At 37.8% G+C, this 18,369-nt stretch overlaps 1 protein-coding gene across 1 annotated transcript; it reads right to left on the bottom strand.

The window, feature by feature from the left end:
- Nucleotides 1-1,846: 1,846 nt before the first annotated feature.
- LOC110104355 (histone-lysine N-methyltransferase family member SUVH9-like) lies at nucleotides 1,847-15,246 on the bottom strand. The gene is made up of 2 exons (XM_020833418.2): nucleotides 13,150-15,246; nucleotides 1,847-2,039 (listed from the first exon to the last, which is right to left on the bottom strand). The coding sequence occupies exon 1, from the start codon at nucleotides 15,221-15,223 to the stop codon at nucleotides 13,229-13,231; it is 1,995 nt and encodes a 664-aa protein (XP_020689077.1). The 5' UTR covers nucleotides 15,224-15,246; the 3' UTR covers nucleotides 1,847-2,039; nucleotides 13,150-13,228.
- Nucleotides 15,247-18,369: the final 3,123 nt, after the last annotated feature.

Here is an 18,369-nt window from a genome sequence, read left to right as displayed (position 1 = left end):
AGAGAGGGGCCCCGAGCCTGGACAGGGGATGCCGCCTGTGTAGGGTCTTGGGGAAGGCCTCAACTGAAAGAGAGGGAGAGGTGCAAGAATTTTTCATATCCCCAAGAGGGGTATTTATAGTAGGAAGGATGGGAAGTTGGAGAAGGGAAAAAAAAACCTTAACCTCCAACGGTTAGCTAGCGGTTTAGCCAACCGCTAACCGCGGCTCAAATGCACAACGGGCCTGATGTGGGCCACATCAGCGGCGCGGGTGAGCGCTTGCAGAGCAGATCAACGGCAGAGCGGAGCCGGGCAGACCGGGCAAGCGTGTGATCGCGCGAGGAAGCGTTTGGTCATGCGAGGTAGCGCGCGACTGCGCCGGCGACAGCACCGGCAGCGGCGAGGGTGGCTTCCGATGCCGGTCCGCGGCGCCCGGTGGCAGTCGGTAGTGGCCGGCGGCCGCACCGTTCCAACACTTTCCCTGACCCAATTTTGGTCCCCAAAAGGTAAAATCGTACGTTTTTTGGGTCCTCTCAACCATTTTTCAACGTTACGGACTCAATTTTGACACTTTTAAAATACTTCGGGACTTCTACGCCCAAGATCAGAGTACGTTCGAATTTCAAATCACCCAAAAAATTTCTCACAGGTTTCGACGTATATTTTTGGACTTCTGGAGCATCGACGTCCAAAAACAAGGGGGCAACTAATACTTTATCAAAAAATCATATTGATCGAGCATGAATCTCAATGCAAAATCAAGTTGGAAACTTCCAAAATTAAAATTGGAACCATACTAACTCCGATTTCAGTAAACTTATAGTCAAACTAATCGTCTCAGAAATATCACCCCAACGACACCAAATTCGATTCAATCAGAGCCCAAATGAGTCAAAATCAAGGACCTGAAGCGCTGTTGGAAGGTTCGAACCACAATTTGGATTACCATAAGGATTGGATGGACGGCCGATATTGAATCCCTTGATTGTGGACCGTTCGTCAGACATTTGAAGGTCTTAATGATGTCGGAATTCGGCGATCTTAGGCTCGTTGGATTCGTCTCATCGAGCCGCTTGATTCGAGTATAAGCATGTAATGTTTGGAAACCGTTTGTTAATCCAAATTGTGGTTCGAACCTTCCTATAGTGCTTCGGGTCCTTGATTTGGACTCATTTGAGCTCAGATTGAATCTAATTTGGTTTCGTTGAGTTCGTATTTCCGAGACGCTCAGTTTGAATCGGAGTTAGGATGGTCCTAACTTTAATTTTGGAAGTTTCCACCTTAATTTTGCATCAATATTCGTGCCCAATCCGTATAATTTTTTGATGTATCAATTACTATTCTTATTCTTATTTTTATTTTCATTTTTACTTGTCCTAGTATTAAATAACAATAAATTTGGCAATAACCATACAAGAAATTTGGAAATCTTTAGTGGGTGAGAGTATGTCATCATCGCCCAGCTTTCAATAAAAACTTGGTGCTTTATAATAGAGAAATTATTACGTGCGGAATCCAGATGCAGCTTACGTCTGAACTCCAATTAGAATAGGTCGCGTCAGCCTATACATACTGTGCATAATTTGTATACAAATTGTACACAACGTACATGCGACGTGACCAATTCTGATTATAATCCGGACGCTGTCCAAACTCTGCACGTAATAATTTCTCCTACCATAAGCCCTTACTATAGCAGTTTCAATTGGAGAACTTGATCTTCCCTCAAGATGAGGATGCCATAAAAGAGTTGCGCGCATAATATTATGTTCTTCTTCATGCATTTCAAGGAAAAAAAAAAGAAAATAATGCCTTTTTTTAAGATAAATACTTGAAAAGGATTAGCAAAGCTACAGAAGGCACCATCTCTCCCATCTGATAATTCAAAGATGACTGAAAATACATATACAGACTGTACATATTACAGGGTTCAGGATATCCATACAGAACCGCTCAAACACCTTGGCTGGTATACATATTGCTTAAGGGGCTCATCTTTTTTATAGCCTATAGCTCAAAAACCTTCCTCATTTTCCATTATGCATTAACATACTCATTACCTGAAATGTAGAATAACAAGTTCAATGTTATAATTGATTCAGATGGCATGTTGAAGGTTTTGTTTGAAAAAGTTTTCTTATTGTTTTCTAAAGCAATTAGAACGCAATAAAAAAATTGTCCCAAACGACGCTGAAATCTCCCACTTAAAGGAAGTACTCATTGCTATGCTGATTTTGCAGTAGTAATAATATAACACAAAGCTGTATTCAAAGTGGAACCTTAGAAAACTGAAAAACATAGTTACAACAACAAAAAACTTTTATGCCGTTACGTGAGGTCGACTACTGAATCATTTTTCTCCATTGTGTATTATTAAGAGTCAAATTCTCATTTAAAACTAATAACAAAATTTGGGTACTTCTGGAATGAAATATCATGACAAGGGAAAACATAGATGTTCAAATATCTATACATATAGAAATTGATCATTAATCTCTTACTCAATATGCAACATAAACGACACATTTATATGCATGGAGAGAGAACAAAAGAAGATTATAAAAAATACAAAATATTCATCAAAATGACAGAAAATCATAGTAATGAATATAGAAACCTTCATGATTAATGCTTATACATCAAGTTGAAATCTTCATGTCCCAGCAACAAAGTTGAGATGGTTGCGAGGCTTGAAAGAAGTGTAGGCAACTCTCAAGTCCCATCCCCACAACAAGACCTAAGAATCTATTCCATCTGTGAATCCTTCACACAACAATCATAATGAGAAAATATAACTTTGCACTTTGAATCTAAGTTCACATAATTGTCCAAAAAAACTAAGATTGGGTATTAGGGTAGCAGCTATGTGTAATGATAAAAGTGAGAGAAGAGAGAATAACAATGTGGAGCCATTTGCAGCGTGACTTAAAGGAGCAAGAGGGGTAGGTACTACTGTGATGAAAATTTTAGGATCAGTATACATATGATCATTGCATGAGGATAAAAAAAACCAAGTACAAGTACTAGAGAAAATACACATTACAAAAGAGAAAAATTTCTCATATATAAGTTCAGTTATGGTAGTGTCTAAGGCTTCGTTTGGGACGGCTTTTTTATTGCATTCTAAAACGGAGTTTTAGTACAAAATTATAAAATTTTGTACTAAAACTCCGTTTTAGAAGGCAATAAAAAAGCCATCCCAAACAAAGCCTAAGATGGCTTGAGGATTGTGATTGAGCAAAGATGCTCGAACTAGCTCATAGAGAGAACCTTCAAAGAGTTGAATGAAACAATCCTATTCATAGTGCTGAAGGTTAGGCTGAATATCATCTCTAGGGGAAAAAAATAAAAATAAAAACTAGAACAATATGGGTCTGAATAGGTTGAATTAGTCTAAATAGTGATGATGGTTTGTCAAAAGGTCAGTCGAAGTTTGTAAAGAATACAACAAAATTGATACCGATGTGACGGACTAGCAATTGAGAATTGAGTGATAAGAAAATCCTAAATGGACTTGGCCATATCATAGCTACCAATTTAAGTGCAAATGGTAAGAGTATGTGCTATAAATCAATGTACTAATTTATTAATTATTTGCAACCCAATCCATCTTATGTTTGAGAAAGGTCCCATCATATTCATCCAAAGGTTGGTGAACACGCGTTCTTAACAAGTGATATTCCAAATCACAACAACCTTTGAGAAAACATAACATTTTCTGACACCAAAGAATATAATTGGCTTCTTTTAGAGTGGTAAAGATAAGATTGGGTGGGCTAGATTTCTCCATAGATGAAGATGATAGACAGACGGTTGATTGATGAAGGACAAAGTGCATAAGGAAATTCATAGAATCGGAGAGTGCAACAAGTTTTGAAGATTTTCGAAAGATAATTGAATAAAGATTATGATAAAGGAGGACCAACCACAATAGGAGGGTAGTAGAGGCATGATTGTTGCAGGATGTGCTTGAGTATAAAGATGAGACAGTGGTCGACACTAGGCATACCTCCTGCACGATTCACTAAACCAAGGAATTCATAGAATTGAGTGCATTGGTTGCCTCATTAAGGAACATAGAGCAATGTTCAAATAAATACTAATTTGTGAATAGAGAAAAGTCAACGATATAGCATTGCCAAAAAGAGAGGAGGTTAAGCACGCCAAGCGGTCGAGCTATAAAATCTCTCGGCAAAGCGTAAATGGTCAGCTACCAGAGAAGGAGAATAAGTTTGATTAGACAGCAAAGAGTGTTATAATTAAGAGGGACCACAGGTCCACAACAAGGCAAGAAACTACAAAGGTACCTTAGAGATACAATATAGCCAATGGCTCCAATTCAATGAAGGACAAGAACTAAACAGGAGAGAAATTGATCTTTTTTTCTCTTGATCGCTATACAAGTCCTATTTAGAGGAATGAGAAAAAAAAAAAAAATATATATATATATATTTAGAATAATGAGTAGATGCTATTCAATAATTTGCACATGTGGAGAAATATGATAATAATCACAATGAATCCATACTATTCATGGATTTGCACATATGGTAATATACTAATAATAAATGGAAAATTGGATCAGTTAATCAATCTAGACATAGGATGTTCTCATGTGCAGCTCACCTTGATCTATTGGTTGGGAGCTTTGGCTACCAACCAAAAGGCTTAGGTTCGAAGCTTGTGTATATAATGTGTTTGTGGATTTGACTTAATTGACCTAAATGTCCAACAACAACAACAACAACAACATCAAGCCTCGAAGCTTGTGTATGTAATGTGTTTGTGGATTTGACTTAATTGACCTAAATGTCCCCGAAAAAAAATTCTCATGATGAAGTAAAATCATTAGGAGGTGTGAGAAAAATAGCATTGAATTCAATGCAATATTGACAATATAATTAAGATCTTTGATAGAAAAGAATATCACAACCAACCAATAGCCATTCAAGTAAAACAACAGATCACAAACTACCCTATATGGAGATGTTGAATAATTATGTGTACTCATATTTACCTAAAAAGGTCCTACAAGCACAACTCAGAATAAGAAGTTCAAAAAAAACCATAACGGTCACAAAATAACTAAAGTATATGAAAAAGCTAATTAATTCAGGAAGCAGACATTTAATAGCCTACAAATCATCTATATGATGCACCGACACTTCTCCTCAAAGAGGCATGCAGTGTCCGACACCGTATCCGACACGACACTCGCCCGACACTCCTCCGACACGTGTCGGACATGCCGAAAACGTATCCGATTAAAAAAATATTAAATACAAATTGGGCACGCGTGTCCGACACGCGTATCTTAAATATTTTATTAATTTTTTTGAATATAATTTCTTGTACTTGGGGCGAGATTTAAACTAAATTTATTATTTCATATCCACAACACTAAATCAACGTCAGCACTTAATACCCAATCATTGAATATTCTCATTTTCATTTCTTTTTGGCAGTGAAGATATTTTCATCTCCTCTCTCGGTGACTGATAAACGGCATCGACGCCTGACTCTCGACATCCTAATATTAATCATTTTAAACACAAATTCTAGTTAAATGACTTATTATTTTTAAAATTATAGTTATTTAATTTTATACACTATTTTTTAAATATAAATACTATAATACCGTCTCCAACCCGTGTCCGTGTTCTATATTTTCAATAACTAACGTGTCCCATGTCCGCATCGTGTCGTATCCGTGTCGCCGTGTCCGTGTCTGTGCATCATAGAATTCATCAATGAATGACCAACCACCAAAAGACATATGAATAGATTCAAACATTGAAAAGTTGGATGATGGGGATATCAGATCATGGAAAGTATATCAGAGACATGACCGACGATCTACATCCTCAGTCCCACCGATCTATTTTTGAGTCTTCTTATATATTTGTTTTATTTATTTGCTTTACGTATTTGTTTTAGTTGCATTTCCCTTTTTACCCTTAAGGGATTGTCATGTGTAAGCCCTAAGGGCTATGTCATATTTTATTTCTCTGTTATTGTATGAGGCTATATATAGCCCCCTTATGTTTCTTTTGAGATTAATGAATGAATTATAATCAAATTTATGTATATTGAGTTCTTGTAAGAGCTTGAGAGTCTTTGGAGAGAAATACTTAGGACAGAGAATCGAATCACCCATCAATCTTGGGAGCGCCTGCGTGGTTCTTTTCTTCCTTATCTTTTTATTCTCTTCTTCCCTCTTATTCTAGCCATCGGTCACACTAAGCCCTCCACCACCAAGCCATCACACCCCTCACCCCACCACCCCCACACCGCCGGCCAATACCAACCCTCCCATTCTCCCCTATAGCCACCAGCCTAGCACCACCACCCAACCAACCAACCTCCTCCCAACCTTAGAAGCCGGCCCCTTTACTCTAAACGCTAACCTAGCAGCGGCCCTAGCCCTTCCCCTTGCCTCCAAATTTCAAAATCTCCCATTAATACTTTTCATATTTCACCCAACCTCAATTAGAAAGCTTAGATCCCAATTATTCAAATCAATTTTGAATTTTAAAACTTTCCAAGCATAGGAATCTATTTTAAGAAAGTTTTCAAATTCAGCCCTTTTGAATTTAAAACTAGATTGGAATTAATTAGGTCCTTCCTAATTTAATATTCCAAATAAAGAAGGCTTGATTTATTTCCCCATGCTCCTCCCACTCTCTCTCTATGCCGCCGGCCCCCTTATGTCCCCACCCATTGAATACTTTCCAAACTTCAAGCCCCTCTATTGGAAATAATTCAAAGCCTCTCCCTCTCACTTACCCGCCCCTCCCTCTCACCTATTTCTCTTTTATTTCTTTCCAAACTTAAGGATTACATAGGGAAACAAGTTCCCAAATTTCCCTCCATCCCTTCTCCCCAAAATCTGAACCAATTTCTTCCCCAAACCCCTCCCTTTGGTCGGCCACCTCTCACCCTTTCTTCCACTTGGATTCTTGAGAGAAACTTCTTTCTCTCAAAAGGAATCCTTAAGGAGATCCAAGGATGTCGTCTACAACACTTCAACACTACGAAATCGATGCATGGCTGATCCGGATCTTGACTCCAGTTTCGTCTACAACAAACAAGGCTTCATCGACATCCTCTGGTCGCCTTTCTTTGACGTCAATCCGGAAGTAGACAATTCCGCCAAGGAGTACTTGGAACGAATCATCTTCACCTTGTCCGAAGTCATCAAAGAGCAGCTTTCTACCATTCAGTGGCAAATCACTTCCATGCCATGACGAGGGCGAACTTTTCCTCCCATTCAATTTTCTCTCAAATCTTCTTCTCTTGTAGGTGGTGAATCAAGCACAAGGAATCGCAAAGCTATCTACTAATGCTTAGTAAACGTAGGGCCTGAATTTTAACTTTCTATGCATTCTAATCTTATTGTTAACCTAGGGATGCTATTGAAAGTCCTCTAAATTTGCATAGGTTGAATTCTAATTGCTTTGGTGATCTTAACTTTTAGCGTGTGATTTAACCTAAGTGGAAGCACCTCTCTTTTATTTTCTATTATCGTTAAGTAGCTAACGTTTTATTTTTTATTGCTCTTACTTAAAAGCGTGCAAACTCTTATTTCATTTAAATCATATGCTTAGTCCTGCATCACTGGATCTCCGCATGAGAACATCAACCAACTCAAGATGCTTATTTTCATGCCAACTATTGTTATAACTTGGACCTTTCGGTCCAAGCACTTCATGCAAACTGGCTCCCCTGTCTCGCTCCCCTTCACATGCGAACAGCCAGTTGCACGCTCGTGAGAACCAAACTGAAGCTGAGCGAACTTGCTCCCTTTCGCAAGCAAATTGGTCAAACGGCTCACAGCCACGATTCTCCTTTTTCCAATCCTGTAAAGTTCGCAATTTTTTCCCTATATGAATGATTATCCATCCTGCGAGTCTCTCTCTTTCCTTTTAAGGTAAATTAGAACCTAGGCCATCATATTCTCCTCCCCTCCCTCTCATAGCAACAGCCAACATGCATCTTCTTCTCCCTTTCTCCCTCGTAGCAGCCACCAAAATCCTCCCTTCTCCTTCCTCTTCGTTTCTTTATCTCCACAACCACCACCAAAGTTACCTCTCCCCTTTTTTCTCTCTTCCTCATGGTGTTTTCCCTAAATTGAAGCCATTGTTAGAGAAGGGTTCCCTTCTTACTACCTTCCTTCTCTCGAATCGAGGTTAAGCCTTCTTCCTCCTCTGTTATGCCTTGGAAGCTAAAATAGCGAAAGAACGATAGAAAATCTACAGGAATACTTAGAATAGTGGCTGATTTTGGATTATAATTCAATACAAAAGCAAGATACAGTTGATCTACGATTCGAGAGGTAGATCTGCTCTCCTAAAAAACCAAGACGTCGCTAGGAAGCCCTCAAAGAAAAAATACAGCAAAACCAAACCAAAATATAATGAAAATAATCAAACTAGCCCTAAATAACATTTCCCTAATTCCTCCCAAAACGGCCCTCTTTCCTTAATTATTTCCCTCTCCTATTTAAATTCAATTAGGAAATCTTTCCCAAAATAATTCCCTCCTTTTTGGGTGTAGAAACTACTAGCATCGAGCATCAATACAAAGACAGCGTCAGACATTAATATGGAGATCATTTTGAAATGTTGATGTTGTAATGATGTCAGATGTTGATGTTGAGATGACATCGGTCATTGTTGTGAAATCAAAGTTATAACCCGACAAAGAGAAATGGACATGAGAATATTTGATGAGTGCGGATGATTGATTTGATGTTGTGGATAGGAAATACGAATTTTAGATTTTATATTTTAAATAAGTAAAAATTTTAATTACAAGAAATTATATTTAAAAAAATAAAATATTTAAGATATGCATGTCGGACACTGTTGTCCAATTTGTATTTAATATTTTTTCAATCGGACACGTTTTCGGCGTGTTCGACACGTGTCGAAGGAGTGTCAGATGCGTGTTGTGTCGGACACTGCACGCCTCTTTGAGAAGAAGTGTTGGTGCATCATGGAGCCCTGCCCTACTCCCTGTATTTCCATGACCATGGTTTTAAGTGAAACCATAGTTCTGTATAAGCTGGTGTCCCCTCACAGCACCACCTTCTTCCCCTCCATCTGAATCTCCATAGTCAACGACTTCCAGTCCACCTTGGTCTCCCCAATCATTTGTAACCACTTCATCCCTAGGATCACATCAGTGCTCCCTAATTCCAAAGAAAAAAAATCTTCCACTATCTGTATGCCTTGAAGTTCCAGCACCAAACCTTTGCAAATGCCCCTACTCCTCTCTACATTTCCCGTTCCAATCAAAATCCCAAAGCTCCTTGTATCCATCAGCTTCAATCCTAATTGGTCCACAACCTAATTGGAAATGAAGTTATGAGTAGTCTCGCTATCCACTAAGACTACCACTGATTGCTCCCCAATTTGCCCCCCCCCCACCTGCATGGTGTGATTTGGGGTAAATCCCAACACAGAGTTAAGGGACATCTCCGTCAAGTCTAGGTGTAGCTGCTCTATTTCCCCTACATTCTCCTCTAGATCGGCCCCGCTCTCCTCTTCCCCTTCACAGACCATCAAGAATTGAAAGGCTTGATTCTTGCGCTTATGTTCTGATGTAAATCTCTCACACACCTAAAGCATAACTCTTTTGTCCGTCTATCATGCACCTCTGCTTCTATGAGGTGCTTGAAATTACCTCATGGATGAACTCTATTGCTCTTCTCCTTTTGTGCTTCCCTCTAAAATGACACCGTTTGGGTCCTCGGTGCTAGGGTCATGGAGGTATTCCTATAAGCCCCTCCCATGGTGATTCTCCTGTTAGCATTATTCATCTACTATTTTTCTTCCATCCTTGTGTGCTAGATTCTTCATCCTCTTAGCCCTATAGGCCTCATCACCTTGAGCTTTGCTAGTATGTCTTCCTTAAGATCCATCATGAAATTATCTTCCAACCCTTCCTCAAAAATTTCCCTCAGCCTACCTGACAATATCTCAAATCTCTCCTAATACTCCATAATGGTCCCCTCTTGAATTAATGCATAAAACTGCTCATGGAGGTCTTCTTCCCGAATGCCTTAAAAACATTCCAATAAATAATCCTTAAATTCTCTCCAGGAATAGATCGGATATCTGACCTCCCTCCACTAAAACAAAGCTAAGCTTGTACTTCCAAACATAGCTTCTCCATGATCTTTTCTCCACCTAATACACTCAACCCTGAGCATCTTCCCCTTAAAAATCCGACATTTTTAACTTCCTTGATCATCCATGCCCCAATGATTTCTCCCTCCGTTAGTTCCTCCAGCGTAGTGATGGTGCGATTCCCTCACTTCCTCCCTTGGTGAATTTGGACCCCATAGTTCAACCCAACTATTGCTTCCTCCGATCCACCTTCCCTCCTGTCTATGATCTCCAAAAGGGTTCCCGCTTCTCCTTTTCTTGTTGCCCTTTGGAATACCTCATCGAAACCTCCCAAGGTGATTCTTGAGGGAAAACACTCCCCCCTTGATCATCATCCTCCTGAACTTTCTTCCCATTCATATCAGCCCTAGGAATAGCCAACGAATCTTTAATTGTATAAAGATCAACTTTTCATCATGTCTTTCATGTTCTCAAAGCAGTTCTCCATGGATGAAAGCCTTCCTTCCATAGTTGTGAACTTCCTTTCAATTTTGGAATATTTATCCTCCATTCCAAAATATTTCTCCTCCATCCCAACCCTGATTTGTTCCAACTAGCCTTCCAATGCTTATATCTTCTTGGCTTCCATTTACCTTGCTTTGATACCAACTTGTTATGCTTTGGAAGAGAACACAGTGATAGAACGATAGAAAATCTGCAAGAATATTTATAATAGTGGCTGCTTTTGGATTATAACTCAATACAAAAGCAAGTTACAGTTGATTTATGATTCGAGAGATAGATCGGCTCTCCCAAACAACCTAGACACCGCTATGAAGCCCTAAAAAAAAACTACAGAAAAACCAAACCAAAACACAATGAAAAAAATCAACATAACTAGCCCTAAAAAACATTTCCTTAATTCCCCCAAAACAACCCTCTTTCCTTAATTATTTCCCTCTCCTATTTGAATTCAATTAGGAAACATTTCCCTAAATAATTACCTCCTTATTCCTCTTCCTAACATAATAGATTATTTCATTGGTGGGCCCAACAAGGAGGGCCGAAATCCTCTGTCCCAGATTCTGCTGGATTGGCCCTTGCTGGGCCGATTGGTTGGTTCTGATTTCTACTAGACCTGCTGTATCATCCTCCATTTTCTATTGTTTGAGATCGTTCAACAAGGGTAAATTAATAATATTATTATTGTTATTTGAATTCCTAGATTTGATTGGCGGCGTCAGGTCTTAATTTTATAATTTTCTTCGTATTGTAAGTTTTCTTTTTATGTTACGATTTAGTTCATAAATTACGGAATACAATGTTATTTACATACCTTCAACATTATTATTTCATGATAAATGTTGCAAGTTTGACTAATAAAGTTTATGGTGAGTTGGGTAAGCTTTCTATTTTATGTATTGGAGTCTTATAGTATTATATAAAATTAGGATTTATTATTTGTAGGACTTTCAAGTTTTGTTCTTTAGGCATGATTGGTTGAGCATCTTTTGGCTTTAGTCTTTGTTTCACTCTTCTAGGGATAAGTAACTATTATTTATTTTGGGATAAACATACCCTTCTTTGTTAGGGGCGCTATCCTAATTGCTTATGATAGGTTTCTAGATATTAGGTAGTTAGTTCAAATTCTAATGTTTATTTATTAGTATTGTGCATGCCAGGTAATTTTATTTATCGCTCATATTGAAATCATCATGTAGTGAAAATAATATTACTTTGATTTTTTTATGCAAAAACTTCTATCACTGAAAATGATTCATGCTGTAAAAAATTTAATTTATACATATCAATTCTATTTTAGGCAGTACATTATACTTCTGCTGTAAATCATGTTGATTATAAAAATTGTGATTGTTATACTGATTCATATAATATCTGCTAGTTATTTGTAACAATACTTGCACTATTTGATTGTGTGTATAGCAATAGAATCCTATTGAATTTTGGTCAGCCGGGGTCAACGGGCCCATAGAGTGAAGACTTTATAGAAAATTACTGAATTTCCTTGAGTTGGTGAGGGTATTTGATAGATCGACTATATACATATGAATGTTTGGATATAAATTGAAATAATAAAATAATTGATAAGTCATTTTGAGATATAAGGATACTTAGTGTGGTGCATTTGTAAACATTAAAATGATTTGACATTAATAGTTATTTGGCATATATATCGGCATACTAGAATCTATTATAAGAAATATATCATATCTCATGACTATTTTGATATAGTGATTATAGGTTACTATTCTCAACTTTGGATTGTTCATATTGTATGTCGCATTCTTTTATCGTTTATACTTTGATATATAGGAGTTACTTAGTTTGATTTATCAAACTCACTCATTATCAATTTTTACAGCAGATCCTACAAGCATGATTAGTGGACTGTCACTTCAGAAGTAGAGTTATCCGTAGCAGACTATTTTTTATATTTTACATTATATAGTAGTTTATCATGCTTTTAATTATGTGGATTGGACAGTTTCTTTATTGTTATTTTTTCCTGCTGACATTTGCTTTTATCAATATTATTGCTACTTGGATGTAATATTTGTTTGCATTTTATTAATGAATTGACTTTTTAATTTCACTTCCCCTACTTTGTCTGATGTATATCCTATTATGTTACTTGTATATACATGTTTCTCTTTGTGAACACAAAACACATTTTTATATCCCTTCATCGCATCCAGCATTATCGGGGTGTACCGTCCTACGGACCCAGGGTGTGACAACTATGACACTAACTTCACTAGCAAAAAGAATTAGAGAACAATTTTCATTCCAAAAAAGGACCAAAAGATTTTCTTGTGAAGTTTTTTTAAAATGGATAAATAAAAAATTATGACTAGTTCAAAATGAGAACCTAACATTGCATAAGTCTATCCACTGTTGACACAATCAATGTTCTCATGGATTTGCATGTGATTGTGTTTACTGAAGATAAAGAGTTTTTAAAAGAAGACAAATGAGATTACAAATTATCTAAGGTAAATAATAATCGAAATCTTAGAAAAAATATCTACATGATTACCTGCTGAGGATGTGCAACCGAACGAGCTTATCCACACAAAATAGCTCTATGATATGCACAGAAGTGGCAATTCAAAGGGCTAAACTGTCAACTTCGATGACCATTCATCTATGACACCATAATCAATGCTCAGCTCTCTCAAAGGGGGTATATTTTCCAATGCAAATACCATAAGATGAGGATATGACAGATTATAGTGATCATATAAAACAAACTGCATAAAAACATTTGGACTACAACTATGGCTGAAATAACAAGCAACATTCCTTGCCCTTGAAACATCAAGTGAGAAGTTCAACTCTGGCAAATAAGGATATGTAGATGGCATGTAATCTGAAAAAACGTCAGATATGTCTCCCCATTCAACCCATCTTCTAGGAAAGCGATTAGGTTGCACCAGACTTCTACTAGCAACAGATAATAGTTCTGCTTGTTGTTTTGTGAGGACAATCCCACTAAACTCACAGATGAAAGTCCCTGCTTGAATAAAATCCCATGACCGAACACCCCATTCGGTCTCATTGGACCTAAACACCTCCAATCGTCGCCTGATCCCCTTCTGGCTCACTCGGTTTGGACAATTCAGCTGACATCGGCATGCAGTGCCACACTCATATATCAATGGTTTCCCTCTCAAAAGAACTCCACTTGCATCATAAGCAAATTCACCCCCATTTAGAGTCGCACAATAGCATTCAGCCGAGCATTTGGTCTCACACTCACAACCATGTATGCCATCACCATGAACCTTCTCCAGGATGGCTGGAGGATAAATTGGATGGTGAGAGTATTGAAATTGCAAAGGATCCTTATCATCATCGAGGTCATTGTACAGCGAAACGGGGAAACTCTCCCTCCCCATTGATATGTCATTGCAGAAATAGAAACTCTTTCTCACACTCAATGAACCCAATTTTAAGCTTGCCGCAAGTTTAAACATTGCACTTCCCATCTCTTCTTGCCCCTCAATTCTCAAAAGCTTGTATTTGTACACTTCAAAGCCAGACTTCCCAATATCGGTCCAACAATTGACAGCCCTGTAAAGTCCATCATACACGTAAACCATACCATTAGGGCCATTATTGATCTTCATTCCTCTAATCACTCGAATCTCAATCCCATACTTCATACTTCTCTCAAGAGCCAAGTTTCCTCCCTCAAGCTTCTGGCTAGCGTACATCTTATGTTGATTTCGGTTCAAACCACCATGGCCGGTATATATTAGCACATCTCCACGATCTTCATCATCTTCATAACCACCTGATACTATTATGCTGGTGGCTATTGGCTCGCCGCTGCTGCTCCGACCAGCCGATACATAGTCAATTCCTGCTTGGAGATGGCCATGCAAGCCAATGACACAGAGCTCCGCCCTGAAGAAATAGACATCTCCAATGCATATCCCCGGAATGGAGCCAATAATACGCTTGTCGCGGTTGAGCCAAAGACCACGTTTTGACATGAAAGCCGCCGCCTTGAGATCAGCGCGGCTTCGCTTCTCTAACACCCCGAGACTTTCCCTCCTCACCTCATCTTGAATGATGAGCAACCTAAGTGACTCGAACGTGGTCCGAGCCCGGCGGATGATGTCGCGGAAATTAATTTGCTCCTGCTCACTTGGTGAGGAAATCCTTACCATCTCAGCCGACCGATCCTTCTTCTGCTTCTTCTTCTTCTTCTTCTTCTTGACGACCATGCACGAGGCGAACTGTAGGGAAGCTAAGTGCGCGTCTGGAGCTGCGACGGCAGAGGTGGAAGAGGAGGATCCAATAGGGATGAAGATGGGAAACCTCTCAGTACAGCCAGTTGCGAAGATGCGGGCAAGGCGGCGGTATTCGGCTAAGAAGATTTCATCGTCGGTGGCCGGGGAAAGGGAAATGCGTTCTGAGTCAGGATCAGGGTTAGGTTTATGCGGAATGGGGGAGATAAGCAAGCTCGTTTCAAGGGGCTCAGCAATGGAACCGAGGCTCAGGAGAGAGGAGGAAGAGGGAGAAGCCATGGCGGCCAGCGTGGAATAAGAAGGGACAAAGATTGTTCTTTTACAGGGAAAGACGAAGAACGCGAGAAGTTGCATTCAAGAGAATTTGTAATGGTGGAGGAAGGGATGGCACTGCGACTCTGCGAGTACAAAATGGGACGCAACACTAGCGCAGTTCCCGCGGCGTCTGCTCAGCCATTTCTGCATGGCATAAATATTATATTTTTACTTTAAATAATAAATTTAAATTATGATTTATGATGATATATGTAAATAGCATGAAATAAAGTGGTATTTTTGTAAGTCCCAAAAAAAAAAACTCATAATATTGCTTAATATGTAAAAAAGGAATAAAAGAAAATTTAAAAAAATTATGAAGAAAGCATAAAAACACACCGAAATTTTATAGTAGTTCAATCAATTGTGGGTTGTATTTGTATCGAAGAAATTGATATTGTAATTCTCAATAATCAGATCATAGTGAATGTAATCTAAGCAACAATAATTTCTCAAATACAAAAATAAAGATAATATTTCACCCTCTTTCTAACCCCTATGATGATTTTACTACAAAAGGCCAATTCGTTAGTGGATTTGTCACAATTTGTTTTTGTCTGCGAATAAAAATCTATTATGGAATCTAACAATGTATAATTCTACGATGTCATAAAATATGATATAACCATCAATTAGGTGAACTTTTATGTAATTCTTTGTGAGTTTAGTCAATTAAATTAAACATATTGTTGCGTCCTGGAATATTTATGATGATAGAGAAATTTAAAGTTTAATGTCTTGACTCTTTACGAAGATCCAGGACACAATCAGATAAAAGAGGGTGTATTTTTCATAAGAGACCAGAGTTTTTACGTAGAAACCTCTAAAAAGGGGAAAAATCACGGGGTCAGGCCTAATTTGACTGAATCTATTAGTGTTTGTAATCGATTATAAATGAGGCACTGCCTTGGGGCAAAACATTGGCTTGATGTAGCAAATATACATCATATAGAGTGCATTACATGGTGCAAATTGGGAGAATCAATATTTACATGTTCGTTTGGTCAGTATGATCATAATCAGTGGGCGAAAGATGTCAGAAAGTTTGTATTTGGGTGACGGTGGTTGGAAGGACCGTAGTCGGCAGGAGACGAAGGTCAGAAAGGCCGTAAGTCTGGTGACAGAAATAAGAAAGACCATAGTTAGCGAGCAACAGTGGTCAAAAGGACCGTTGTCTAGTGACGGAGGTCGGAAGTACCGTAGTCTGACGACGGAAGTCGGAAGGACTATAGTCTGGAAACAAAGGTCAAAAGGACCATATTCGGTGGGCACTAGTGATTAAAAAGATTGTAGTCGGACGATTATGGACAGAAGGACCGACAAAAGTCGGTGGACGGGTGTAAATCTAGCTTCAGTTGGTGATCTGGTGGAAGTCCGACGACAATCGGTGGCCGAGCGGAAGTCCAACGACAATCGATGGCCTGGAGTAAGTCCTACGATAGTCGATGGTCGAGCGATAGTCGAGGAGGAGCTTGATGGAAAGAAAGAACTCAGATTTCTCTTCGTCTCTCCTCTCTTCTTTTTCTTCCTTCCTTCATCCCTTGCTTCCTCCTCTGGTCCTCCACCCTTTCAAGAAAGAATGAGGGGTCTATGACGGTTCTTCTTTTCGAGAGGTTCAGTTCGCTATAAATTTGCTCAAACCAAAATTCAGATGGTTCCATATATAATTTTGGAAGTTTCCAACATGATTTGCCTTAAGATTTGTGCCCAATGAATATAATTTTTTTATGATATATCACCTATAAATAATCCCAAAGAGTTGTTTATTTATTTATTTTATGTAGGAGTCTTTTCTCTGTTTAGAAGAATTCATTATTCTTACTGTACAAGAACTCAATTAGAAGTACTGTCAAATAGATCATTTTGGTGCAATTATATATTAATCTTAATTTATTCAATAACATTCCCTTTACCATAGTCATTAGGGCATACTTAGGCATTGGAACACGTATAACTATTAAAATAAAGCAATCCGCATAAAACGCCTCATCAAAAGTGGAGAAGTAGAGACTTAGGCTTCGTTTGAGACAGCTTTCTTACTGCTTCTTAAAACAACTTTTTAGTATAAACATTTTAATTTTTATACTAAAAAACTGTTTTAAGAAGCAATAAAGAAGTCGTCCCAAACGAAAAAGCTCCGTGTGAGACAATTTTCTTACTGCTTTCTAAAGAAGTTTTCTAAGTATTAAAACTTTTTTGAACAAGAATTTTTTGTATTAGAAAGCTACTTTAGAAAACAGTAAAAAAAAACTGCCTCAAAAGAAACCTAATTATGATATTTAAGCAACATATAATAACACTCAAAATTTAGACTATTTATTAAAACATTCCTCTATCAATCCATTCTATTATTAGAGACTTTAGTTCTTATATGTTTGGTTGAAGATATTCTATGTTTTTGCATATGATTAGGATTCATGACATTTGCGTGTATGTTATTATTTCAAGAGTTTGATATTAAATTCATGACTGTTGAACAAAAAATTTCCAACATTCTTGAATACTTTTGAAATTTCTAATAGAATTATGTCAATGATTTTCTATTAAATTTTGTTTTATAATTTTATTCAATATAAATAAAAGAAATAGAAAATAAAGAAGATCAACCCACACAAAATACAACTATTTTAATAATAACTTTCATATTTTTTGTTAATTAAAATAGCTAGCAGCTTCAACCCTTCATATTTGGACCACTATTTATCAAATAAATATTTTTGTCCCACTAAGATGATGATAGCATGGTCCAATGCCTATGACGAATTGAAGATGATACAAGTGTTCTAATAATTCACTTCAATATTATCACTAACTTTCAATCCAACACTATCTTCTTCTTCTTCTTTAGCTCATTAAAAAACAAAAACCTTCAGAGTATGCTTTGATAGATTAGATAACGTACTTGATTCTCCTTCACATTTCCTGACTGTATTATGCATTCCTACTCTTCTGCTACTCTGGTTTTCGAATCTGCTTAAAATTCTCATAATTGAACTTCTCAATGTACCAAGATTAGTTCTAACTTAGAAAGCTCTCATTATTTTTACCAAACAGACGCATGAAATCAGTTCCATGAACTGAATTTTAAATAAGCTGCATTACCAACATCAAAACAAACAAGCTCTTAGTGCATCCAAGTAATGCTCAACTGAAACTAAGGCTTTGTTTGAGGCAACTTCTTATTG

Source organism: Dendrobium catenatum, unplaced genomic scaffold, assembly GCF_001605985.2.
Source record: "Dendrobium catenatum unplaced genomic scaffold, ASM160598v2 fragScaff_scaffold_1220, whole genome shotgun sequence".
Lineage (NCBI taxonomy): Eukaryota > Viridiplantae > Streptophyta > Magnoliopsida > Asparagales > Orchidaceae > Dendrobium > Dendrobium catenatum.
The sequence above is the reverse complement of the archived record's forward strand: the minus strand, read 5'-3'. Positions and strand labels throughout refer to the sequence as shown.